At 37.8% G+C, this 27,823-nt stretch overlaps 3 protein-coding genes across 8 annotated transcripts in view; 2 read left to right on the forward strand and 1 right to left on the reverse strand.

Annotated features, from left to right (window-relative positions):
* The window catches only part of LOC132106393 (desmoplakin-B-like), a 39,311-nt gene extending 34,739 nt beyond the window's left edge, over positions 1-4,572 (forward strand). For both annotated transcript variants that reach the window (XM_059512031.1, XM_059512030.1), the window contains exon 24: positions 984-4,572. In XM_059512031.1, coding sequence (XP_059368014.1) covers positions 984-4,235 — 3,252 coding nt within the window. In that variant the 3' untranslated portion in view covers positions 4,236-4,572. The remainder of the gene's footprint in view (positions 1-983) is intronic.
* A 1,523-nt stretch (positions 4,573-6,095) lies between these two features.
* Positions 6,096-23,859, forward strand: tbc1d7 (TBC1 domain family, member 7). Its single transcript, XM_059513423.1, has 8 exons — positions 6,096-6,286; positions 6,640-6,756; positions 19,335-19,415; positions 19,665-19,855; positions 21,024-21,161; positions 22,098-22,243; positions 22,555-22,684; positions 23,525-23,859. Exons 2-8 carry the CDS (start codon positions 6,645-6,647, stop codon positions 23,609-23,611), a joined length of 885 nt encoding a protein of 294 aa, XP_059369406.1. The 5' UTR covers positions 6,096-6,286; positions 6,640-6,644; the 3' UTR covers positions 23,612-23,859.
* Positions 23,860-26,150: 2,291 nt separating this feature from the next.
* The window catches only part of LOC132106394 (phosphatase and actin regulator 1-like), a 21,491-nt gene continuing 19,818 nt past the window's right edge, over positions 26,151-27,823 (reverse strand). For all 5 annotated transcript variants that reach the window (XM_059512035.1, XM_059512036.1, XM_059512033.1 and 2 more), the window contains exons 12-13: positions 27,512-27,588; positions 26,151-26,531 (exon numbers count right to left, since the gene is read on the reverse strand). In XM_059512035.1, the coding sequence (XP_059368018.1) occupies positions 26,516-26,531; positions 27,512-27,588 (93 nt within the window). In that variant the 3' untranslated portion in view covers positions 26,151-26,515. The remainder of the gene's footprint in view (positions 26,532-27,511; positions 27,589-27,823) is intronic.

Here is a 27,823-nt window from a genome sequence, read left to right on the forward strand (position 1 = left end):
AACCCAACGTGCATAAAAATTCTTTAAAAAGAATAACACGACTCGAGACAGACCCGATGAAATTAGATCCGAGTCCGACCCGATGGCATTTCATGTGGCGAGCGTGATTTCACCAAGTACAATATCCTTGTTGATCCTGGAACAACATTCCAATCAACAAATCAGAATTGAGCTATAACTTAACATAAATAACAGAAAATATCTGCTTTAGACCCTTGTTAATCAGCTATAATTTCCCACTGATTTTAACAATAAATTATGGGTAGGGTTAGATTTAGGGGTAGGGATTGGGTTAAGTCTATATTTTTGGACAATAATTTTGATCCAGGATCATCAAAAGATCATCAAGAAACATGTCTTACTTGGCAAAATCACGGGGACCATTTCAATTCGAACCCGACTGGACTGACGTGTTTACAGCCTGCAGCCCCGCAGTCTTGCTGACTGATTTGGCCGTTTCTCCATTGCTCGTATTTCTTATGAAAATAAGAATAATAAGTGGATTTTCCTGATGGATCTCATATCTATAAAACATATGCTTTTCTATGCACGAAAATGAAAGAAGCCCATGCATTCGGAATAGTTTAATAGAATTTGGGTCTAACTGGTGCCATTTGGAAAAAGTAGTTTATTTTAAATTAGCAAAGTCTTGAGGCCGCTAATACTGAATCCGACCTGGCTAAGGTACTCGTCAATGTTATGGACACTCAGGTCTCGGGTCGGACCTCAGGTTTTCGGATCCAAGGGGGACCCGTGAAAACCTCTAGATAGAACTAAAATCTGCTGGAAGTTAGTTCCTCCAGGGGCAGGGTTGCCTATAGCCATCTAATTAACTTGAAAACCAATCAGTTCTTTTTTGTAATCACCAATGAATGATAAATCATTGTCATACAATAACAAATCATTGTCCTATCTTAAAAATCATATACAGGATGATCACCTTAAAAAATAAAACAATCTTCTCTTTGGTCTTTTTGTTGCAGACTTCCTCTGTGATCCAAACATCCCAATATCAGTGCAGCAGCCTGCAGCGAGAACGGGATGACTTCATCAACAAAATAGCCACAATGGAACAGGATATGATGCGCTTGAGAAAGCTGGAAGACGAGCTAGCCAGTATCAAACTCTCCCTTGAATCGGAACTGCGACTCAAAGCACAGCTGCAGGAGGACAATGAGAGGATCAAGAAGGATTTTACCCAATGGAAGACCAAATGCGCAACTCACGAAGAGCAGATTCGAAAACACAACTCAGAGCGCTCCGGCCTGGAGAGCCAATTTAATTCTGTCAAATCCGAGATGGAGAGGCTGAGAATGCAACTGAAGGAGACTGAAGAACGCTACAGGCTGCTGATGCAGAACTCGGAACGAGACAGGGCAGAAAAGCAGGCGCTTCGAGACTCACAGCAGAATGAGTTCCTAAAACTGCAGCGGAAACCAGATGGTGCTACCAAATACACTCAGACAGACCTAATGGATGCCTCCTCACTGGTCTTCGAAGGTGTCCGCAAGAAGGTCACGGCGCAGCAGTTGCATGACTGTGGTGTGATAGACAAGGTGACATTTGAGCAGTTGATGAATGGCCAGCGAACTGTCAAGGATGTATCTGTTGACATTAGGCTTAATCTTAAAGGCACAGGAGCCATTGCAGGTCTGGCAGCAGGACCTAAGGGCAAAATGACCTTCACCGAGGCTAAAAAACAAAAATTGGTTTCAGACGAGAGTGGAAACATGTTGCTGGAGGCTCAAGCTGCCACAGGATACATCATAGATCCCAGAGCTAATGTGAGGATGACTGTTGAGGAGGCTTGTCTGAATGGGCTTGTGGAAGAAGCTGACAAGAAGCAGCTGTTGATTGCAGAGGCTGCCTGCGTTGGGTTCAGGGATCCCAAAACTGGTAAACTCTTGGCAGTAAGCCAAGCCATGAAGAAAGGAATAGTTAACCGAGAAACAGCTCTGCGTCTCCTGCAGGCACAAGAAGCAGCGGGAGGCATCATTGATCCCATCCTTAGCGTCTATCTTTCCAAAGATACTGCCATGGACCGTGACCTTGTTGATGAAGATCTTTATCGAGCTCTAAATGCCAGACCTGAATGCTATATTGATCCCGATACTGGTCTACATGTCAGCTACATTACTATCAAGAAGCGATGCAAGGCTGACCTCAGTACTAGCTTACTCCTGCTTCCAGCTCCAGAGAAACCCGTGACTGTACAGGGACTGCGCCATGAAGTTAGCGTGTCAGATCTGGTGGATGCAAAATTGCTGCAACCTTCGGACATAGATCATCTGAGAGAGGGCAAGATTACCAGCCAAGATATTGAACACAGGCTTCGGGCTTATCTCCGAGGTTCAACCTGCATTGCTGGGATTTATGATGAGGCCAATGACTGCACATTGCCCATCTACCAGGCCATGAAGCAAGGGCTTCTGAGACAAGGCACTACCTTGGAGCTTCTGGAGGCTCAGGCAGCCTCAGGCTTCATTATTGATCCCATCAACAACGAATACTACACAGTCGAGGAGGCTTGTAAGAAAGGACTGGTGGGTGTGGAGTTCAAAGACAAGCTTCTGTCTGCAGAGAGAGCAGTAACTGGGTACAAAGACCCGGGCACTAACAAGATGATCTCCCTATTTGAAGCCATTGAACGTGGTATCATAGAGAATGGTCATGGCATTCGCCTGCTGGAGGCTCAGATTGCAAGTGGTGGCATCATTGACCCTAAACACAGTCACAGAATTGATGTTGATGTGGCGTACCAAAGGAACTACTTTGATGAAGAGATGAACCAGATTTTGAAAGATGAAGGAGATGATACAAAGGGTTTCTTTGACCCAAACACAGAGGATAATCTGACCTACCTGGAGCTAAAGAGCCGTTGCATTCCAGATAAGAAGACTGGATTGGTGCTTCTGCCCCTTTATGATAAGAAAAAGATGCAGCAGAAGAACTCCACAAGGAAGAGACGAGTATTGATTGTTGATCCTGAAAGTAATAACGAGATGACGGTGCGTGAAGCCTACGAGAAGAAACTCATAGACACTGAAACCTTTTTGGAATTGTCTCAGCAAGAATGTGAGTGGGAAGAAATAGTCATCATTGCCCCAGATGGCTCGACCAGTACAGCTATAATGGACATGCAAACAGGCATTCAATATGACTTGAAAGAACTGCTAGCTCAGGGAGTGATTGACCAAGATGTCCTTGATAAGTATAGCTCAGGAAATCTCATCCTTACAGAGCTTGCATATATGATCACCAACAAGACAAAGACCCTCAGCAAACCGCTCTGCTCCTCTGACACCTCATCATCTTTCGCATCCCAGACGACAATGAAAAGCCAGAAAATAAAAACTGAAACTGTTAAAACAGTCAAGAGTATCCAAGATCCATCCTCAACAAACTCCACCAAGCAAATTTCCAGCATGTCAATCAAACTGACCCCGTTAGTGGAAATGATCGAGGAGCAGAATCCAGTTGGAGCAGTTTTTGACACAGAGAAGCTGGAGAAGATCAGCATATGTGATGCTCTGAAGAGAGGAATCATTGATTCCATCACAGCGCAACGACTCCTTGAGGCTCAGGCTTGCACCGGAGGGATTGTGAACCCTGAAAACGGTCGTCGTATTTCTATTCAAGAAGCAACGCGACTTGGTGTCCTTGATGACGAAATGGCCAACAGGATAAAACCTGCCCAGAAAGCGTATATTGGATTCGAAGATGTGAAAACCAAGCGTAAGATGTCAGCCGCCGAGGCCGTCAAGGAAAAATGGTTGCCGTACGAAGCTGGCCAGCGGTTCCTTGAATTCCAGTATTTAACTGGTGGGCTATTCGACCCAGAGCTTGGGTGCAGACGTTCACTTGAGGAGGCTTTGCAGCTCGGCTGGCTGGACCTAAGAGCAGCTCAGAAGCTCCAGGATATGCGCCACCACCCCAAGACCCTAACCTGCCCTAAGACCAAGCTGAGGATATCCTACAAGGAGGCTCTGGAAGGATGCATGACTGAGGAGAACACGGGTGTCCGCATGCTTCCCGCCTCCACTGTTTCATCACGTGGCATCAGCAGCCCCTACAACCTCTCGAATCCAGGATCTGCTTCAGGCTCTCGGAGCGGCTCTCGAAGTGGATCCCGTCGGGGCAGCGTAGACTACAGCTTATCCTCCTCTTCTTCTTCTTCCAAATACAGCAGCTTTAGCTACAGCAAAACCTCTTTCAGTTCCAGATCGCTTTCCTAAACAACCATTTTGTACTGTGCAATGTTATATAGCACAGTTATCCATCAAAGTATTTTAAGATAACAATATGAGAAAATCGGTAACATTTATTATTGGAAATGTGGATTGTGTTCTAAACGAATCAGCATTTTTTTTTTTAAATCACCTTGTTTGGAAGACTAAAGAAGAACCAGTAGCATTCAGTGTTCCTTAAATCAATATTGAATGTATTAATACAAAAAAAAAGCCTTTTAATTTTGCCTGCTTATTCACATTATGGGGGTTTATCTACTTTTGAATTTTTATTAAACAGATGAACATTGTTTCTAACTCTAGATTTTAAGTAAATATGTCACTCTCCTGATTTGTTTTTATACTAATACTGTTGAATTGCTGTAGTTTTTCTTAGTTACACTGCCTTCTCTTTACCTTTGTACTAGCCCGAATTACTCTGTGAAGTTGATCTCTAACACTGTGTCTGAAAATTTTCTTACAGTTTTATTAATCAAATAAAGAAAGACCACAAATATATGACTCCTATGAAGAATTATTACTATTGTTTGATTTTATGTATAAAATGTTATATTTAGGAGTTATTTCATGCCTTAATCTAATCCACTCCAGACTTCACAATATTTACTTTAGAACTTTAAAATTTAACATTAATACTTTTAATTCCATTCAGTTTTAAAAGTGATTACAACCAAAGATCTAAGTGCACGTCAAAGCAACACTATGTAACTTTTTTCTTTGTTCAAAATTTGCTAAATGTATATAATGACAGAGTACATCATAAATTAATATACCAAACCGCCTTTTTGACTTATCCCAAATCACTATGGTACATTTATAATAAGTGATTATATTTGGACTATTGTAACCTTTTCGGGTCGTCACCGCTGCGGAGTAACACATACCTGCGTAAATCGCCATAGACATTGACTTGGAGAAGTAGCTTCGGTTAAAATATTCTTCCGCGGCATGCGTGAAGTTCTGTTTATTAACCAACCAGAGTGCCAAAATATACATGGTATTTACATAGCGTTGTTTAAAGCGTTCACTTTAGGATTTAACACGACTGTCCATCGGCTCTATAAATAAGCTTACAATATGTGTGTACTTTGCATTGGAAAATAATTTAGTTATTGACTAATTATGTCAACAACAACAAAAATAATAGAACCAGTTAATATGAAGATCTAAAAATATTTTCCTAGCCTGCAGACTTCTAACAAAACCACTGAAAACTCAAGGATAAGTGTTTTATTGTGTACGGTGTGCTGTCATATAACATCAATCACGGACTGCTATGGTTGTATTCAGGTAGCAAGAAATAACCATTTTAATGTTTTAGGTGACTTTAAAATAAGAGGGATCTGAATGCATGGGTCAGTTGCTGGTCAATTAGTTTAGATTTCCCCGGAAGAGATGTATTTTACAAATTTTTGAGTGGTCTCGAATTTAATTCAGTTTGAATGCATTATGAGGGTTAAGAAAGCAAATGTATTTGTCCAATCTTGTTGGAGCTGACATTTATCTATTGTCTTTTATTTTTTATTTTTTTATTATTATTGAACTTTCAAAATAAAATTAAAAAATTAAAAACCAAGCTCTTCACACATTTTTCATATTTACACATTTATTTATTTACACGTTGTATGCTGCACACTGAGACGATTTTAATAAAATTAAAAATAATAATAAAAATAAAAGGCAATCATACGATTATTTTAAATTCATTTAGCAGAGAAATAATTTATTTATAATTTTTTAAAGATTTTATAGATCTAAATAAGCTTTAAAATATGTATTTTATTATGTATACGGGAGCTGAGCCGAGTGCGCGCCTCCTGCTGGACTCGCGCGAAAGAACAACAACACGAGGACGTGAATTACATCCGGGGCCACAGGACTGCAGACAGCCTTGTTCACAGACGTATACACCTTCAGTCTCTCATTTAAGAATGTAAGATAATAATTCCGCGATCATGAACTGAATGTGAATTTTCGGACTGATAAATTGTGTGAAGACGAGGAAAACCGCGGAGGCCCGCTGAGATCTGCGCTCTGAGGTAAACAAACGGTCATTTTTTTAAATATCTCAACCGTCGTTTATGAGAAACACACAGCAGATATGTCTCACATAAGCTTACTGATGTAGCTTGTATTTCATGTAATGTTAAATGTTAATGTTACGATTCAAAATAATCTAACTGGATAGGGAAGTGTTAAATTCTAATGTATTAACGTACTTATATTATAACTAACGAAAGTATTATATCTTCTTGGACTCGTGCACGCACGGGGTTCTTTGTAGGAAGGAAAGGTAGCATGAAAATACCATGGTAACAGTTATATGAATACGTTCATCAATATGACATATTTACTACAGTCATGTTGTATGCTCTATGTTTTTGTGTTGCAGTGATCATGGCTGATGATCCTCAGAGAAACTTCCGCTCGGCCTATTATGAGAAAGTGGGCTTCAGAGGAGTTGAAGAGAAGAAGTCCCTCGAGATCCTGCTGAAGGACAGTCCTCTGGGTAAGAGTTTTTATAAGCAAACTGGCAAAATTATAAGCAAAATTCCGATATTTTTTTTAAGCAACAAACAAGAAAGAAGGAAAGTATGCGTAAACAAGATGTTTATTTGGTATTTAATAGGCCAAACTGGCTTTTGGCTATTGAAGACAATAACCATAACCATAACCATCTGAAATTAACGGCAGTAACTGTACAGTAAGTAGCCTACATTCAATACAAACATAGATGTTACAGACATCAGCATTTAGCTTTTGTTTTTGAATTGTGTTGTAACTACATAGAACTGGCCTTAAATAAAAGATTAACTGTAACCATGTGAAATTAAAGGCAACAACTGCATAGTTCTACAGTCCAAACAACACAATCAACACACATTCAATAAGAGGTTTCTTAATCAGCGTTTAGTATTTGTTTTAGTTTTTAAATTTGGTTTTAAATAAAAAAAAAGTTTACCAGTGAGAATCAAAAAAGTATGCTATATAAATACGTTATTCCAAAATGTTAAAATCAAATAATGTTAGTGCGAATAAAACAAAGATGCAAAGTGTTTCATTCGTCCAATTAAAAAAATAAATAGGTTAATGATTCACATCTATATTTTTTTACTTGAGCCAATGAAAAATAAATAATTATTTGCTCAAGTCAAATATATATATAAATATAGATTTGAATCATTACCCTAAAATGTTTTCATTGGATGAATGAAATGCTTTTTTTCAGTGTGGTACAGCAGGTGATTTTTAAATCAAATTAAGTCAATGTATTTTTAAGGTAAAAGAGAATTAAGAACTGACGTTTACTTCTGGCTTTTCAAACGTGTTTGCAAGTTATACTTTACAATGCTTCCCTTAGGTTCGATTCTGAGAAGGCATGGTGTGTCTTTTCATTTTTATGCCGATGATACACAGATCTATCTGCCTATTAAAAGAAACGATCCTTCAGCAATCGATGCACTATTTACATGTCTTGATGTTTTAACCTTAAATGACTCTAAGACTGAGGTCATTGTATTTGGTCCACATGACAATTTTAAATTTAACAACGCAGTTTTTGAATCAAAGTGTGTTAAGAACCTCTGTGTTTTCTTAGATAGCTCGTTTACAATTGGTCCAAAACGCAGCAGCCAAATTTCTAAGAAAAGGCCGCAAATATGATTTTGCCACTCCGTTTCTGCGAGCACTTCATTGGCTTCCTGTTAACTGTAGGATACATTTTAAAATAGTCTTATTTGTTTATAAATGTTTGTGCAGTCTCGCTCCGTGTTACCTATCTGAATGCTGCATTCTCACAACCCTTCCAGAGATGTAAGATCTAGTAATCATAACCTACTTATGGTTCCCTCTACAAGGCTGAAACACATAGGAGATAGAGTTTTCTCGGGGTTGGGCCCTAGATTGTGACCCCTTAGAGCTGCTCCAACTTTATCGGTTTTTAATTCTCTTTTGAAAACTCACTTGTCAAATGTAGCCTATTTTTATCTATGATCAATATGTTGTACAGCACTTTGGTCAGGCGTGTGATTGTTTTATATGGAATGATATTGCGGACATTATTCAAAAGGAATCGCAAATTGTATTTGCAATTGCGTTTTCAATTTGTGAACGCATAAAATGTGACATAATCCAAACGCAAATGCAAATTGCGCCTTACCGTTTGCATTTTCGTTTAAGCGAACGCACAGTGTCTGCCAAATTTAAAATGGAAATGCAAAGTCCATTTGCAATTGTGTTTCCCATATCTTACGAGCTATGAGCCTGTCATATTTAAATAGCAATATTAATTACCACATTTGCCTTTTCACTCTCTCTGCACTGTGCATGTAAACTGCCAAAACTTAAATGAAATCGCAATTTCTTTTGCATTTGAATTTCCGACGTCTACACAGAAACCTGTCAATCAAGTGACAGGGGTGGGGCCATTTTATTGGGCGTGTTTGCATTGGGAAGTGGCGCCACTCACAGTCGACGGTAATAAATAATTATTAATTAATTAGTGTGGACTTTGTCATCTAAATACTTAATAACCAATAAGGTTAAGGATGTGTCTTAAAAATTACTTCATCTTTTCTATCCTGTGAAGCTTTACTTAAAAAAGATGTTTCTTGATATTGACACTTTATGTTCTTTTTGTGGTGCTGAACACGAATCCATTTCTCATCTCTTCTGGAAATGCACATATACAAGTCTGTTCTGGAAGAATTTTTGTATCTTCGATCATACTAAAATGTACCATGTTTTACTGTGGTAAATATGAGTTATCGATTGTGTTTATAATTAAACCACAGTAGCCACAAATGTACAGTTGTCTGAGACGTTATGAAATGTTCTTTAACATCATGAACCATAAAATGTAGTCAGTGCCTGCTATGGTTTATTTTCATAATATGTAAACACAGGTCACAAGTTAACACGGTCACATTTCCTTGATTCAGCAGCTGCACGATGTAAAGCCGAGAGTCCTGTCTTGAATTGAGAGATCTGGAGCTGATTTTGTGTAGATCGGGAGCTCGGTGGTTAGTGACTCGTCTCGCGGTGCGGTGTTCCTTCTTTTAGCGCGTGTTCGAAACCAGCTCCAACATGGACTTCATTTTGTGTTTATCCTACTTACTTCAGCCGCGAAATGGGCGATCATACTAATAACTTGTAATCTTTACAAGAATATCTGAATCATGCAATGAGCAAGTCTGCGTTTATTAAACACTTAATATCGCGTCAGTTTGTGCTTTCAGAATCGCCGAGTCTGCTGCCGTCGTTCCAGCACATCTGCAGCAGAGACCTGAACCAGGAAATTGGTCACCAGATAACACGGTAACCAGATAAACCGTAACACCGGGAAGATTAGGCAAATAGACTGGTAACGTAGGTCTGCGCGCGTTTCTCAATACAAAGTACGCTGATTTCGGACTTGCATCCTCAGTAGTTCAGACTTTGTGCATTCGACCCGGGAGTGTGATGTCTGCGAGGACGCAGGTCCGGTAATTCTGCAAACAGCAGCGTACTTGATAACATGTCAGCTCGCCTTGACTACTGCAATTTTACTAACTGTATATTTACAATAAAACAAAAAGGATATGAAATACCACTGCCTCCTTTCATTTTTCATTTAAACATAATAATAGCAGCATAAATGTACTTAGTTCAGGGAAATGTGTATATATATATATAGTCATTACAAATTAAACTAAATATTATATCAATTGCCTCTTTTATTACCGTCGACTGTGAGTGACGTCACTTCCCAATGCAAACACGCCCAATAAAATGGCCCCACCCCGGTCACTTGATTGACAGGTGTCCGTGTAGACGTTGGAAATTCAAATGCAAAAGAAATTGCGATTTCATTTGAGTTTTGGCAGTTTACATGCACAGTGCAGAGAGAGTGAAAAGGCAAATGTGGTAATTAATATTGCTATTTAAATATGACAGGCTCACAGCTCGTAAGATATGGGAAACACAATTGCAAACGGACTTTGCATTTCCATTTTAAATTTGGCAGACACTATGCATTCGCTTAAACGAAAATGCAAACGGTAAGGCGCAATTTGCATTTGCGTTTGGATTATGTCACATTTTATGCGTTCACAAATTGAAAACGCAATTGCAAATACAATTTGCAATTCCTTTTGAATAAAGTCCGGAATATAATTCCATAGTTTTAAATGTGTTTTATAAATAAAAGAACTAGAACTAGAACTAATAGCAACCCAAAGTTTTTTATTTTTTTTTTTTTTTTTTTTACAAATTTTTCCTTCTGTTATTATAATAGTAACCGTTGTTATTATTATTTAGTTTATTATTATTTTTTATGCATTTTTAATGTTGGTTGAAGTGTTTTTTTGTTTTGTTTTTTTACACATTTTTACTTTTGTAAGTATAATAGTAACCGTTATTATTAGTAATTTAATTTGTTTATGCATTTTTAATGTTTAAGTGTTTTTTTTTTTTTTTACATATTTATCCTTCCCTCCATATTCTTCCCTGGAATATGGAGGGCCATATATCATACATACTTGCTCGTAGACATATGAAACTCTGTACACATATAGATCTCATCAATCCAAACAACTTTCGTATTGCATGTCATAGGCTCCGCCCAACAGGAAGTTGGCAATTTAGGGTTTAGTATTCATATTTGTCGTCAAAGTTTTGGGGGCTTTTGGGGTCCTTAACATGCTCAAAAACTCTTGAAAATTTGCGCACACCTTGGAACATGTGGCCTTTAGGAGGCCGCAGAGGCTGGGACCCGGGCGTGCCACAGGGGCTCTACAGCGCCCCCTGGAACACAGTCAGAAATGTTGCTGTATAGCTCACACATACTTGCACGTATTAATATGAAACTCAGTACACATATAGATCTCATTGTGCCGAACAACTTTCGTATTGCATGTCATAGGCTCCACCCAACAGGAAGTCAGCTATTTAGAGTTATGTAAAAAGCGCATACTCTGGAATTTGATATACTTGTCATAGGTTTTTTACCCGATTGCCACCAAACTCAGTCAACATGATCTCAAGACATTGGGGATGAAATATTGCCAGGGGATTTTTTATATCTCGAACGGTTTGCTCGTGGCGAGGCGTTGAAATTATTGCGAGAAATGAGAAACAGGAAGTGTCTAATACCATCCACATACATTTCCTGATTTTAATCAAACTTCATCAGATTATTCGTTGTATGATGTCGATCGCATATATGTGACTATTAGGAGTCAAAGTTATAGCGCCACCAACTGGCAGCAGGAAGTGTGTCATTTTCAAAATGCTTTGAATTCAGCATCTTATTTTTACTCGATTTGCTTCAAACTTCATCAGAATAATGTTAAAACACAGCCGATATAAATCTGCTGGGGGGATATTGATATCTAAAAATATTGTTGCCGTGGCAACATGTCAAACTGGAATACTTTTCAGGTGATTTTGAGGCATATAACATACTTAGAATTTCACGAAACTCAGAACACACACAGAACACACATCAGTATTACTGATAGCTAGACACTGGCAAAAGCTTATTAAAGGGCGTGGAAGAGGCACTCTATAGCGCCACCTTTTGACAAAAGTGGGGGGGTTAGTTTTAGCTACAGACACCAAACTCGGTACATATATTGTTCTTATCAAGACGGACAACTTTCTAATTCACAGTCATCAGCTACGACCAACAGGAAGTCGGCTATTTTGATTTGAATATGGATTTTTGGAAAATTCAGCTGTGAATTATTACATACTGCTCAGAGGAGAAGTACACTATACACTCCAAACTTTGCCTACATGATGCCAAAACATGGAAGAACTTAAATTGCGAATGGATTTTGGATAGCTTGAACGGTTTTGTCGTGGTGATTTTTTGAAATGACAGTAAAAAGACAATAATTTATTGTCCTGTATTTTTAAATTGCAGCTTCCAAATACTTTAAAAAAATTAATACAGATAACAAGTCATTTTGAGGAAATATGCATAGTTTCACGACTTTACAACACTGTATGGATAACAGAAAATTAAAAAACTGTCAGACATCTCATCTCACTCTGTCCCTCTGTTTGAGTATATGTGCTTAGACTTCCATTGTCTGAGAGAAATAGCGCCCCTACAGGTGCAATTCCCGGACTGAAAGGGAGGAGACTCTCGTTAGTTTCACTTTTAAATCGGTTAAAGATACAAATAAATACTTAGATTTAATTCACACTGACAAGCTAAACCAACATATCTGATTATTACCAGTCCAGGGCTCATGGATAATTGATTTCTGGCCAGAGATACGTGAGAAATACGAGAGATGAATCACCGCTGTGATCACGAGTGTCTGGAGTCAAGAGCTCAGAAAAAAACGAATTTATTCTTGTTTTAAAGCTTTTAAAAATAAAATATTACAGCGATATCACACAATCCACCAATTAGAACACACCAAGACCTAAATTCAGATGTTTTTGAACTGTTTGTGTGAAAATACATAATAGCTTGGCGAACATAAACTGTTGAGAAATAAATCTGAAGTGGATCTACTGGATTTGAATATTAAAGTGACCGCATTTACCAGCTGCTTCAATTTTAATCTATAAAAAAATACAGAAAATCATTCGTCTTGGGTGCTTTTTTTATGTATTTATTTATTTATTATTATTATTTTTATTATTATTATTTTCCTCTAACAAGAATTAATCTATTTTTAATTAAATCGAAGACATTTTATTTTACATTTGATTTGTCCATTTCTGCATCTACACACCTAAAACATGCTCTATTAAACTATTGTTAGCAATTTCTTTATCGTCCAATTTATCTGGTGTACACACTTTTATTTTCATAATAAACTTGTTTGTTAGATTATAGACAGTTACAGTGGTCTATAATAAATATTAACAGGTTTTATTCAAGCTGTTTAGAATGATTGAAGTAGGCTATTTTTTTTTTATGTAAATCCAAAAAAAACTAAACAAAAAAAAAACATTGGACAAATATAACTTTTTTACTTTTTTATACATTTTGTATAATTTCATAGTTTATGTATTATAATTATAAAAACTAAAATAAATGTAGCCACTCACATAGAAATATCTTATGCCTTATCCTTTTCTGACAGTTTTAGGGATTTTTAAAAATCCTAAAAAACCTTAATTGTGCTGCAAATAATAATTTCAAACTCATCTGATACTGACCTATCACATCCTGTGACATGATATTTATCTGAATTAACATAATCTCATGGATGTAACAGTAAATCTGTTCAGCTCACAGATCAAGACTGTAATGCAAGCAGAACTTTCACAAATGCTTATAGGTCAATAAAATCATTAAAAAACACTTATAAATCATTTAAGGATTTGATAACACTGTAAAATAATGTCTAATTTGTTAACATTAGTAAATGCATTGGTAACACTTTATAATAACTGCACTCATTAGTAAATAGTCTGTTCATGCTTTATAAAGTCTTGTCCCAACATTAATAGTCATTAGTAAGCAGCTTATAATTATAGCTATAAATAACTTTTTTCTTGGTTTACATTTACATTTATTCATTTAGCTGACGCTTTTATCTAAAGCGACTTACAATTGCTATATATATGTCAGAGGTCGCACGCCTCTGGAGCAACTAGGGGTTAAGTGTCTTGCTCAGGGACACATTGGTGTCTCACAGTGGATTCGAACCCAGGTCGCTCACACCAAAGGCATGCGTCTTACCCACTGCACCATCACCACCCCTTTATAAGGACATACATTACAAAGGAGAGTAAAGAGTCAGTTATCTTCCTAAGAAAAATAAAAATCAACACAACACAGATTGATAAAGAGCTCAGAATTGTTTATTTCAATATGCAATACAGGGAAACCATACACTTGAAAAAAAAAAAAGTATATATATATATATGAGTAGGAGGCATTTTGTGGATGGTAAAGGTTTTGTCCACTGGATGGTGTTGTGGCTATGTTTTATTAGAGCACCTGAGCAACAAGTGTACAGTATGTGTTGGTATTTGGGAAGAACAGTTTTTGAGCGCATGGCAGAGTAGCTCGCCAGGAGGATTCTAGTTGTATGTGGTCCATAAGGTATGGCTTTGTGTGTACATGTGAACAAGGAGAGGACACAAGAAGTTTAAGATCATGTTTAATGGAGCTCAAGTAATAAAGAAAGACATTTGTTATGCATCTACATCCCTCTGAATGGACTCTGTTTGTACGTGTTTTGAACTTGCTTACTCCTATTATCAACGGCATTGGAAAGCCAGTACACACACACACACACACACATACATACATACCAGTGATGCACGGGTTAATGTATTAATAACCCGCACCCGACCGACGTTTTCAACTAACCCACCCGCAACTCGGACCGCAAAAAAATATAAATAAAATATTGTACCCGACCCGCTTCCTGACCCGCGTTTTTAAAAAGCAGTAAATGCTCATCGTTGCGTCATTGGGCCATAGGAACGTAGGAAAAACTAACTAGGTAAAAAATAATGTAATTTTGTCAAGAATTATAAAAAATCGTCAGTAAGCTCATAATTTGTACTAAAATAGGCTAGTCTGGCTATGTCTATTTGTATGTTTCTGCAAGGTCAGCAGACATTGAGGCTCGGGTTTGTTCCGATCATCCATCCATCCATCTTCTTCCGCTTATCCGGGGCCGGGTCGCGGGGGCAGCAGTCTAAGCAGAGAACCCCAGACTTCCCTCTCCCTAGACACTTCCTCCAGCTCTTCTGGGGGGACACCGAGGCGTTCCCAGGCCAGCCGGGAGACATAGTCTCTCCAGCGTGTCCTAGGTCTTCCCCGGGGTCTCCTCCCAGTGTGACGCGCCCGGAACACCTTCCCTGGAAGGCGTCCAGGAGGCATCCGGAACAGATGCCCGAGCCACCTCAGCTGACCCCTCTCGATGTGGAGGAGCAGCGGCTCTACTCTGAGCTCCTCCCGGGTGACCGAGCTTCTCACCCTATCTCTAAGGGATCGCCCAGCCACCCTGCGGAGAAAGCTCATTTCGGCCGCCTGTATCCGGGATCTTGTCCTTTCGGTCATGACCCAAAGCTCATGACCATAGGTGAGAGTAGGAACGTAGATTGACCGGTAAATCGAGAGCTTCGCCTTGCGGCTCAGCTCTTTCTTCACCACGACAGACCGGTACATCGACCGCATTACTGCAGAAGCTGCACCGATCCGTCTGTCAATCTCCCGTTCCATCCTTCCCTCACTCGTGAACAAGACCCCAAGATACTTAAACTCCTCCACTTGAGGCAGGAACTCTCCACCAACCTGAAGTGGGCAAGCCACCCTTTTCCGACTGAGGACCATGGCCTCGGATTTGGAGGTGCTGATTCTCATCCCAGCCGATTCACACTCGGCTGCAAACCGTCCCAGTGCATGCTGAAGGTCCTGGCTTGATGAAGCCAACACGACAACATCATCCGCAAAGAGCAGAGACGAAATCGTGTTGTCACCAAACCTGACCCCCTCCGGCCCCTGGCTGCGCCTAGAAATTCTGTCCATAAAAATCATGAACAGAACCGGCGACAAAGGGCAGCCCTGCCGGAGTCCAACACGTACCGGGAACAAGTCTGACTTACTGCTGGCAATACGAACCAAGCTCCTGCTCTGGTCGTACAGGGACCGGATAGCCCTTAGCAAAGGGCCCCGGACCCCATACTCCCGGAGCACCCTCCACAGGCCACCGCGAGGGACACAGTCGAATGCCTTCTCCAAATCCACAAAGCACATGTGGACTGGTTGGGCAAACTCCCATGAACCCTCCAGCACCCCGTAGAGGGTATAGAGCTGGTCCAGTGTTCCACGGCCTGGACGAAAACCACACTGTTCCTCCTGAATCCGAGGTTCTACTATCGGCCGGATTCTCCTCTCCAGTACCCTGGCATAGACTTTCCCAGGGAGGCTGAGAAGTGTGATCCCCCTGTAGTTGGAACACACCCTCCGGTCCCCCTTCTTAAAAAGAGGGACCACCACCCCGGTCTGCCATCCCAGAGGCACCGTCCCCGACTGCCACGCGATGCTGCAGAGGCGTGTCAGCCAAGACAGCCCCACAACATCCAGAGACTTGAGGCACTCAGGGCGGATCTCATCCACCCCCGGTGCCCTGCCACCGAGGAGTTTCTTGACTACCTCGGTGACTTCAGCTTGGGTGATGGACGAGTCCACATCTGAGCCCTCAGCCTCTGCCTCCTCAACGGAAGACGTGACAGCGGGATTGAGGAGATCCTCGAAGTATTCCTTCCACCGTCCAACGACATCCCCAGTTGAGGTCAACAGCTCCCCACCTCTACTGTAAACAGCATTGGTAGGGCACTGCTTCCCTCTCCTGAGGCGCCGGACGGTTTGCCAGAATCTCTTCGAGGCCGACCGATAGTCCTTCTCCATGGCCTCACCGAACTCCTCCCAGGCCCGAGTTTTTGCCTCCACAACCACCCGGGCTGCAGTCCGCTTGGCCTGCCGGTACCTATCAGCTGCCTCAGGAGTCCCACAAGCCAACCAGGCCCAATAGGACTCCTTCTTCAGCTTGACGGCATCCCTTACTTCCGGTGTCCACCACCGGGTTCGGGGATTGCCGCCTCGACAGGCACCGGAGACCTTACGGCCACAGCTCCGAGCGGCTGCTTCGACAATGGAGGTGGAGAACATGGTCCACTCGGACTCAATATCTCCAGCCTCCCTCGGGATCCGGTCGAAGCTCTGCCGGAGGTGGGAGTTGAAGATCTCTCTGACAGGAGGCTCTGCCAAACGTTCCCAGCAGACCCTCACAGTACGTTTGGGTCTGCCGAGTCTGTCCAGCTTCCTCCCCCGCCATCGGATCCAACTCACCACCAGGTGGTGATCAGTTGACAGCTCCGCCCCTCTCTTCACCCGAGTGTCCAAGACATACGGCCGGAGGTCGGATGAAACGACCACAAAGTCGATCATCGACCTACGGCCTAGGGTGTCATGGTGCCACGTGTACTGATGGACACCCTTATGCTTGTTCCGATCAGTGTTTAGTAATAAACTGGTGTTTTCTGTGTCGCTGCAAAGATGAAGTTGACAATGCAGACTCGCCATGAACGCCAGAGAGAAATGCACATTTCATATGAATTACATCATCAGAGAGTAGTATATTTCTCAAATCTGTGAGGCACACGCTGAGTTTAGTTCACATGCAATGCAAGTGATCCTGCCGGCGCCTTATTACATTGTCTGCTAGGCTATATATTTGCTTCTTATTTATTAAATACGAGCAACTGATTGATAAAACATTGATCAAAATTAAGATACAATTTATACAAAACGAAAATCTTTTAAAAAAAAGTTTTCTATAAAACAAAACTTAATGAAGTCATCAAAATCATGTTTTACCAAAAAAAGCTACGTTGCTCCCCATGCAGTCTTCTTTACCGCTTCCATCTCTACATGCAGACTGAGCTCGTGTGTCATCTTCATGCCAGTTATTCAGCCAATAAAGTGTCTAGTACTATATAAATGACAACGGTTTAATTGGCATTTTTATTTCAAAGAACCCGAACGACCACGACCCGAATATCATTAAAAATATTTTTGGATGACTCGTAACCGCGGGCGACCGCAGGCACCCGCTCATTTTGGATCAACCCGCGCATCACTGATACATACATACATATTTATATATAATTTTTTTTTAATCAAGTGTACAGCTGTACAGTTTCATTTTATCCATCTTGTGTTCTGTATCCCTCTGTGTTGTTTAACTTTTTAGTTTGGTAGATGAATGTTTACATTTAACATTTACATTTAATCATTTAGCAGACGCTTTTATCCAAAGCGACTTACAAATGAGAACAACAGAAGCAGTCAGGTCAACAAGAGAACAACAACAGTATACAAGTGCCATGACAAGTCTCAGTCTAATATAGAACGCATAACCAGGTTTTTTTTTTTTTTAATGAAAAGACAAGAAAAGGAAAAGTGCTAGTGTTAGTTGGTTAAGTGCAGGGGAAAAAGGTGAGTCTTTAGATGTTTCTTGAAAATGAGTAAAGACTCAGCTGTACGAATTGAGATTGGGAGGTCATTCCACCAGCTGGGCACAGTCCAGGAAAAGCTCCGTGAGAGTGATTTTGAACTTCTTTGGGATGGCACCACAAGGCGTCGATCACTTGCAGAGCGCAAACTTCTGGAGGGCACATAAGATTTAACCAGTGAGTTTAGGTAAGTTGGTGTGGAGACCTTGAGTTTTTGTTAAAGGGCGTGTCCATGGCGCCATGACAAAATTTGATGTCTCGCCACAGCAAGAGAAGTTGTTGTAACTCAGGCATAAAATGTTTGATCTTCCCCAAACTTCACATGTTCGATAAGAGTGCAGCCCTGAACACATCTGAAGGCCAATATTCCATTATAGTGATAGCGCCACCTGCTGGCAACAGGAAGATTGGCACATATATGGAATAAACTTTGATATATTCTACTTATATTTATGAGTTTAAACGCATATTTCTCACCGTTCACCTCTTTACTAAAGCCACTCGCTGCCGGTGAACCCGGGTGCGAGGGCCCGTTCATCGCTGCTTGCAGCTTTAATTAATGTTGGTGTTCAGTAACTATGCAGAACAGATTTTTTCTTGTTTTTTTGACATTGTAATAACGTTAAAAATAACTATTTTTATTATTATAATTAATAACAATACATTTCTATATTATTAATTATTTTTATTGTTGGATTAAGTGGTCATTAATCATATAGAATAGATGTACTTTTTCCAACACAATAATAAATGATAACAACTATTATTGTTTATTTTTAATGTTGGTGTTTTGTAACAGTGAAGAATTTTTTTTTTCTTTTGACTCCATAATAATAACAATTGTTGTTTTTTTTAAATAATGGTTTAAATGTTCAATAACTACGCACTTCAGCTCAGTAATAAATAATAATAATAACTACTTGTTGTTATTATTATTATTTGTAGTATTCTATACAGTAGTTTTTCTTGTTCATCTTTGTTTAGGCTCATGTCGAACTGTGAAATGCTGTGTATCTCTCAGTTGAGAATAAATGACTGTGATATAAGCTGACAGACGGCCAGTGTATCTCTCGCTCCTTCAATCAGTTCTGTTGCTGTTGTTTTCAGATGTGGAGAAGTTGAGCACCTTCAGTCAGAGGTTTCCTCTGCCCTCCATGTACCGGATACACGTCTGGAAAGTCCTGCTGGGTGAGGACATGATTTATCATTCACATCAAAATCATTAGAACATAATTTGTGTTTAAAGCAGCTTTTGTGCTCGGTGCACTTGAGCAGATTTTCTCAGGAGCTTTGCAAGAGGTTTCTTGAAGAACCTTCATATGTTTTATGTGCATTTTTAGAACTGATGTTAACTGATGTGGTTAAGAACAAGTGCATGGAAACACAGTGTGTGTCTGTAGATCAGGCTGGTGAAGCCGTCTGTCCCGTCGTCTGCAGGTATCCTGCCGCCCCACACTGATTCTCACGCCCTGGTGTCTCGCTATCGTCTCCAGCAGTTTGAGGACGTGAGCAGCGCTCTGACAGCCATGCGCTTCGTCCACGCATCCACCCCAGTGACGGAGCTGTACCTGCGCATGTACCAGCTGGAGAGCCGACAGCTTCCCCGCAGGAGCGAGCTCAGGCCGCCGGTGAGGAGCTGTGGGTTTGTGGGTCATCAGTACCTCAGGACAAGTCAAGTCGCCAGTATTTATATGTGACTCTGAAGCACAAAAGTAGTCATAAGGGTTAATTGTTTGAAATTGAGATGTATGGATCATCTGAAAGCTGAATGAATGATCTCTCCAGTAATGTGTGGTTTGTTCGGAGGACAATATTTGTCTGAGATGCAACTATTTGAAAACCTGAATCTGAGGGAGCAAAAAAATCTAAATATTGAGAAAATCATCTTTAAAGTTGTTCAAATGAAGTTGTTAGCAATGCATATTACTAATCAAAAATTAAGTTTTGATATATTTACGGTAGGAAATGTACTAAATATCTTGATGGAACATGATCTTTACTTAATAACCTAATGATTTTTGACATAAAAGAGAAATGTATCATTTTGACCCATACTATGTATTGTTGTCTATTGCTACAAATATCCCCCAGAGACTCCAGACTGCTTTGTGCTGCAGGGTCACATATAAATAAATAAAAAGAAATAGAATAGAATAGAATGTTTTTTTGTTAACTGTATAAAAAAAAGAAGAAAAAAAAGAATATAGAAGCCACTGTTAGTTTTCTCTTTTTTAAGCAGTTAGCAAATTAATAAAGTGCAAGTCTAAACGTGGCAAGTATTTTTATTAATTTGTTTAAAGAATAAAATTAGAAAAAGAAAGTGCTTGAGTTAGAGGGTAAATAATAAAGATGGAAGAGATGTGTTTGTAGCCCATTCTTCAGTTCTGTTCTTCAGTTGTAGAAACCGTCATAGTATGGGTCAAAATTATAAATGTCTCTTTTATGTCAAAAATCATTAGGATATTAAGTAAAGATCATGTTCCATGAAGATATTTAGTACATTTCCTACCGTAAATATATCACAACTTAATGTTTGAATAGTAATATGCATTGCTGAGAACTTCATCTGAACAACTTTAAAGATGATTTTCTCAATATTTAGATTTTTTTGCTCGCTCAGATTCAGGTTTTCAAATAGTTGCATCTCAGACAAATATTGTCCTCCGAACAAACCACACATCAATGAGAGATTGTGATGTATATTGATGATGTAATTTTCAAAGTCAAATGACCCTTATATAGACCCTATATATACACATACAGGCGCATGGCTGAGGTTTGATGCTTTTCTTCCAGGACGACGAGGATGAAAACTTCCTGGCTATCGGCAGAGCGATGGAGGAGATCGTGGATGACCCGGTCGACTGCTATTGGCTCATCAGATGCTTCATCAACCAGTTCAAGCTCAAGTTTGGAGACTCCATCCCTCACCTGGTACACTGCTTTTAATATGATTTATTCATTATTGATAAATGAGAACAAATGATGATAAATGATCATGATAAATAATAACGTATTATTATTATTATTATTATAAATGTTTAAAATAACCTTGCAGATATATAACCACAGAAAAATAAGTAACACTTAATATTACTTTTTTTTTTTTTGCATTGTTATATAATTTTTTTTTAAAGGTTATTAATTTTGATTAAAGTGTTCAAGAATTGTTCATATTTTTTTAAACACCACAACAGTGATTATGAGTAATATTTTATGCTTTTGAAATTTTGATTTAATTTTGAGTTAATAACCATGCAAAATAGATTATTACTTTATTAGTTATTTTGTTGGTTTAAGTGTTCAATAACCATCCAGAACAGTTTTTTTTACGTTTTTTTTTTTTTTTTGAAAGAATAAAAAAAAAACATGTATATAGTTTAATTATCATTATTTTTTTATAAGATTTTTAATTTAAGTGTTTTACTTTTTCCTTTTAACACTTATTTTATTAATGCATTACTTTTGGTTTAAGTCTTTCAACAACCATCTAGAACAAGTTTTTAATTAAGTAAAGTAACTGTTGCTTTGTGTTTTACTATTATTATTATTTTTACATTATATATATATATATAAATAATTTTAAATGTTTTTAAAATTTAAGTGGTTATTTTGATTTTTTGACATTATAATAAATATATATGATATATGATAAATGTTATTTTTATATTAAGTTTTATGTATTTTTTTTCTTTTTTGATATTACTGAATAATAACAACGGTAATTATTATTATTTTATTACATTTACACAACCTCAGGTCTTTCCAAGTTCAGAAACACCACAGAAATGGTCCATGTTTCGTTCTTCTTCCGTCTTGAGCCACGGCTCATGGATGTTTTGAACTGAAAGCACGGTCTCTGTGTTTCAGCCGAAGAGTTTGGAGCACTTCCTGTCTCAGGAGGATGCTGCTCTGCTGGCTCATCTGAAGACGTCTGGAGCGCTGCACTCGCTGCCGTACTGTCTCTGGTTCAGACGCTGCTTTGCTGGCTGTTTACCACAATCCAGCCTACAGAGGTCAGCACACAATGACATCCACTGCAGGCTACTGACTCCTCTCAAAAATACAGCAAAAACTCCGTGTGAATATCTATTAAATATCATTGATTTCTGTGATGCTCCGCTGTATTTTCAGCATCATTCCTCCAGTCTTCAGTGTCACATGATCGTCAGAAATCAGAATAATATGATGATTTACAGCTCAAGAAACATTTCTGATTATTATCAAGTTGAAAATTATTTAATTCTTGTGATTATCTGATTAATTAATTGTGCTCTTATGTGATTGGTTGACTGATGGACCGTGCTGTGCTGTGATTGGTCGGCAGGGTTTGGGATAAAGTCATCAGCGGCTCCTGTAAGATCCTGGTGTTTGTTGCCATGGAGATTCTGCTCAGCTACAAGATCATGCTGATGGGAATGAGTGACGCTGGTGGAGTTTACAACTTCCTGTCTAATGTGAGTCGCAAACATAACTCAGTCAGTTACATACAATGGTTCAATGCATGTTAATGTACATTATTCATCTTTACATTAGGACATTTTTGTTTTCATCTTTTCAAATCCTCCAGTACTGTCGTCTCATAGATTTTATGATTTATCATTTAATGGATTCTTCTTCTTTCATCGACCACTTTTATTTTGAGAAACCCTTATTTATATAAAATAACAGTATTTTATTCATTTTATTACTATTATAATTAAATTAAGTTCTTTTTAATTTGAGGGACATCAAATATTTTTTATTCCTTTTATTTTATTTTATTAATTCAATTAAATAACATCATTATTATATTGCTAGCTGTTTTTTTTTTAAAATGAGAAAGTAATTATTATTAAATTTGATTTGAACCACTGTTTTAATTGAGGAACAAGGAATTATTTTAGTATTATTTCATTTATTATCATATGAAAAACAATTGTTTGAGGAACAATAAATTAACTGTATAATTTTATTTATTTATTTAAAAATGTATATTTTATTAAACAAAATATTATTATTTTTATTATATGATGTACTGTTTTTTTTTAATTTAGGAACAAGGAATTACTTTATTTATTTTTTTTATTATTATTATAATACTTTTTAAAAGTATAATACACTTAATTCATTTTATTAAATTATTTTATTTTATTACTCATATTAAATTAACATTTAACAACAAATAATATTGAATAGAGTGTGAATTAAAAGAATATAATTTTCCCAACCTTTAACATATTTCAGTGTTTGATGCACGTACAGAAAGCTCTAAATGTTGCTGAAGCTCTTCTGAGCTCTCGGGTGTGTCTGTACAGATGCCGCAGGAGAACACCGACGCCATCGTCACTAAAGCCATCGATCTGTGGCACAAACACTGCGGGACGCCCATGCACTCCGTATAATTCAGCATTTCTGAGACGTAGACAACAGGAACGTCAGCTGTGAGTGTGCTCGCTCTTTTATTAGGTTGGTTTAGATGAGAATCTGCATCACACATCATTCAGGAGTGACAGTACGGTAAACCACACGCCTCCCGCTCTCTTCCTGCGCTCTCTGAGCCAATAGCAGCAGCGGAAGAGAGAAGCGCCAACGACTGGAAACAGAAACACATCAATCATTCAAAACATGACGACGTCTCCTCTTCTGTGTGTGTGTGGTCACCCTCATGTCGTTCCACACCTGTAAGAGTTCATGTAAGATCAGGAAAAGTGCTTTAATGAGCCAGAGAAAAAGTCTGGAACCAGTGAGGGTGATAAATAAAGGCAGAAATATATACATACATTTTTTTTTTGAAGTTTTCCTGTAATGCCCTGCCAATGTGTTCAGTATCAAAGTCAGTTAAAAATATTTATAAATAATACATAAAAACATCTCGGCACACATTGTTACAGTCGTAACACTTTACAGTAAGAGTCTCATTTCTTTATGAACTAACAGTGAGGATTTCTACAGCTTTTAATAATCTGTGTCAGTGTTATAATAATAATAATTATACAGTTGAACATTATTCATTATAGTTCACAGTGCATTAAATCATGTTAACAAATACAACTTGCATTTTAAAAATAGATTAGTCAATTTACATTGTAATTGCATTTCAGGGAATTGTTTTCTAATTTATTATTACTATTAATACTACTACATTAACCTTTTTTTATAAATTGAGGAATGAGGAGTTTTTTTAATATCAAAGTCATTGCTTGTTACTCATAATTTAAAAAACTTGTAATGTAATAATAATAATAAATATTAAATAAATTCTTGTTGATTATAACATTTACTAATACATTTGTAAAATGAAAAGAAGGTTAATATTAATGTTAATATTAACATTAATGTTAATATTAATAGTCATTAAAATAAAAATGTACATTAAATACAACTTTTTTTAATAGTAGATTTTGCAAATTCTAATGAAAAAAAAATAAATTTATTAGTCTTAGTTTGGGGATTCAATATTTTTGTCAAAAAGTTGTACTTAATATTTACTTTATTTTAATAACTTTTTTTTTTTTACAATTAAAAGTTGTATTTGTTAACATTTTGTTATTACTATTACAATAAAATAAGCAACTTCTTGCTCTTTAATGTAATCAGAATAAAATACAATTATAAAATAATTATTTGTTATGCACTTAAAATGTACATTTCAACATTTAACAAGACATTTAAATTAAAAGTTAAAGTAAATATAATTAAAATAAAATAATTATTTTTCCTCAATTAAAGAAAAATAGTTTATGTAGTAATTAAATTATAATTCCTTGTAGTACACTTATAGTGTTAGTTGAATAAATAAAAAATGTAATAATGCACTGTGAACTAACATGAACAGCTGTATTATTATTAGTGAAGATTAACTGTTGTACATTAGTAACATTAACAAATGAGACCTTACTGTAAATCAGAATGAGCTTTTTATTTTTGTTACTGTAGCTATTTCTGTATGAACACTGTGAATAAAATACAAAAAGAAACTAACATAACACTGATTATTGTGATTCCCTTCACTGTTTTGGTTTTATTTTGGCAACGGGATGCCCTGTAAAGTGGGCGGGGTTTAAAGGGTCGCCCAACACTCGATCACATGACGGCTGAGCACCAATGAGAACAAAATGAGATGGAGGAACAAAAACCCGGTTTGAAAACACTCAACAGGACTCAAGAACAACCAGTCACTCTTAACACGTTATTGCTCTGTCCTGTCGCCCGTCAAGATCGCCTCCTGTGATTGGTCAGCAGCGTGGGCGTGGCAAGCTTTGCTCTTTTGTTATTGGTTAATGATGTTCTTGGGTTTTAAGATTTAAAACCGCAGCCAACATCACAGGTTTGACTCCCAAAGAATGAATGAACTGATAAAAACACGTATTTAAAAGCACTGGATAAAAGTGTCTAGCAGATGCACAAAAGTTACAAATAAGCAGGAAATGTGGAATTAAAGGAATAGTTCATCCAACACTGAATAATTTGCTGAAAATGATACCACCATTGTGTTTGTTTCTTCATCAGATTTGGAGAAATGTAGTATGCATCACAGTGAATGGGTGCCGTCAGAATCAGAGTCCAAACAGCTGATGAAAACATCACAATAATCCACAGCACTCCAGTCCATCAGTTCACATCTAGAACAAATCCAGCATTAAGACACTAACTTCAAACAGTTGCTTCCTGCTAAAATATGAGGTTGGTTAAAATGATACCCTTATGAATGGTTTAAAAACGTCTTAACCCTGGATTTGTTTCATCTTTTGTCTTCTCCAGATGTTAACTGATGGACTGGAGTGATGTTTTTATCAGCTGTTTGGACTCTATTCTGACGGCACCCATTCACATCCATTGATGAGACACTGATGCAATGCAACATTTGTCCAAATCTGATGAAGAAACAAACTCATCTACATCTCAAATGAACTGAGGATGAACACATTTCTAGCTAATTTTCATTTCTGGCTGAACTATTTCTTTAAAGACGGCGTGTAATAATGTGGTTTGCGCTCGTTAGAAAGTCGTTTTCCTTTGTGTTCTCGGTTTTTGAAAACTAAAAGGACTGGAATAGTTTATCCGTAACAGGTAGAAAATCAACTACATCGTCTGCTGCATTAAAAAGCATCGCCTGGAAAAACAAAACACAAAGAGAGAAATTCATGGCGAAGAGCACGTGATAGATCAGTTTTTGTCAAAATGTACAGAAATATGTGCACACAGACAGATCGTCAGCTCAGATCTGCTGCGAGTGATTCCTGATCAAACAGAGTCTGTTCAGAGTCCATTAGAGACGAAGAGATCACTGATGGACTGAAGCGGCTCTACGGCCGATGAAACCTGCAGAGAACACAGGAAAGACAACACCGTAAACATGATGTCCATCCCACAATGCAATGCTCTTCACTTGACCACCAGAAGAAACAGCTGGAGTGGTGTTTGCATCAAATACTGCAGCAATCTAGTACTTCCAAACAGACCCAGACATCATGTATATGAATGGGATGTTTGTACAATTTTAAATGTTTATAGAATATTCAAATATATTTTAAACCACATTTAATTTTGTGTGTATATATAAAGAAACATGTAGATGTCTAAATATCATCAAGGCATATTCATTCAAGGCTGCATTTATTTGATAAAAAAACAGTAGACATTGTTAAATATTATAAATTAAAATAACTTTTCTGTGTGAATCTGTGTTAAAGTGTAATTTATTTCTGTGATGCTCCGCTGTATTTTTAGCATCATTCCTCCAGTCTTCAGTGTCACATGATCTTCAGAAATCAGAATAATATACTGATTTACTACTCGAGAAACATTTCTGATTATTATCAATATTGAACACAGTTGTGCTGCACAATATTTTTGTTGAAACTGTCATACAGAATTTTTTCAGAATGAATAACAGATGAATAAAAAGTTGAAAAGAACAGCATTGAAAGCATTTATAACATTGATGTCACTTATACACCATTTAATGTATCCTTACTAAATAAATAAATGTATTCATTAAAAAAAAAGTATATAGAAGTTAATATTATAATAAAGTATAAGAATTTAATATTTTTAAATAATTTTATTGTATAGATATAAATATCAAATACAAGATGTTCATTAGAAAACACATATACTGAAATTAAAATAATAGTTGCTTATGCATATTTTACATTTAAAAAAAAAAATTTTGTCTGTAAATAGACAAAAAGGGTACATAAAAAGGCTAGATTTCTTTCTCATGGTTATTAGGAATCAGCTTTATTATTTCCCCAACAGAAGGCAGACAGACGACACTCTGCTGAAGTGTGTGTGTTCACCTGGTTAGATGTCGACTGGACTCGTGCACCTCCATCTCTGTGCTTTTGAACTCGTTCAGCTCTTTGCGTATGGCAGCCTGAGAGGGACACAGATCACAGCAAACCCATGAGATCAGCCGTGCATCTGAACAGACGGCCCATGTTTAAACCGGCCCTTCACAACCAGTGAAAACATTTCATCCTTAAACTAGAAGCATTCATGGAAGGCAAAATCTCTCTTGAATGGAAGAGTGTTTTGCCATGGACTGAACGTTTTAGAAAGAAAAAAATCTAATTGTATTTTTTTCTTCCTGATAATTATCTTCTTTTTTT

The sequence above is a fragment of the Carassius carassius genome, chromosome 27 (assembly GCF_963082965.1).
Source record: "Carassius carassius chromosome 27, fCarCar2.1, whole genome shotgun sequence".
NCBI classification, from domain to species: domain Eukaryota; kingdom Metazoa; phylum Chordata; class Actinopteri; order Cypriniformes; family Cyprinidae; genus Carassius; species Carassius carassius.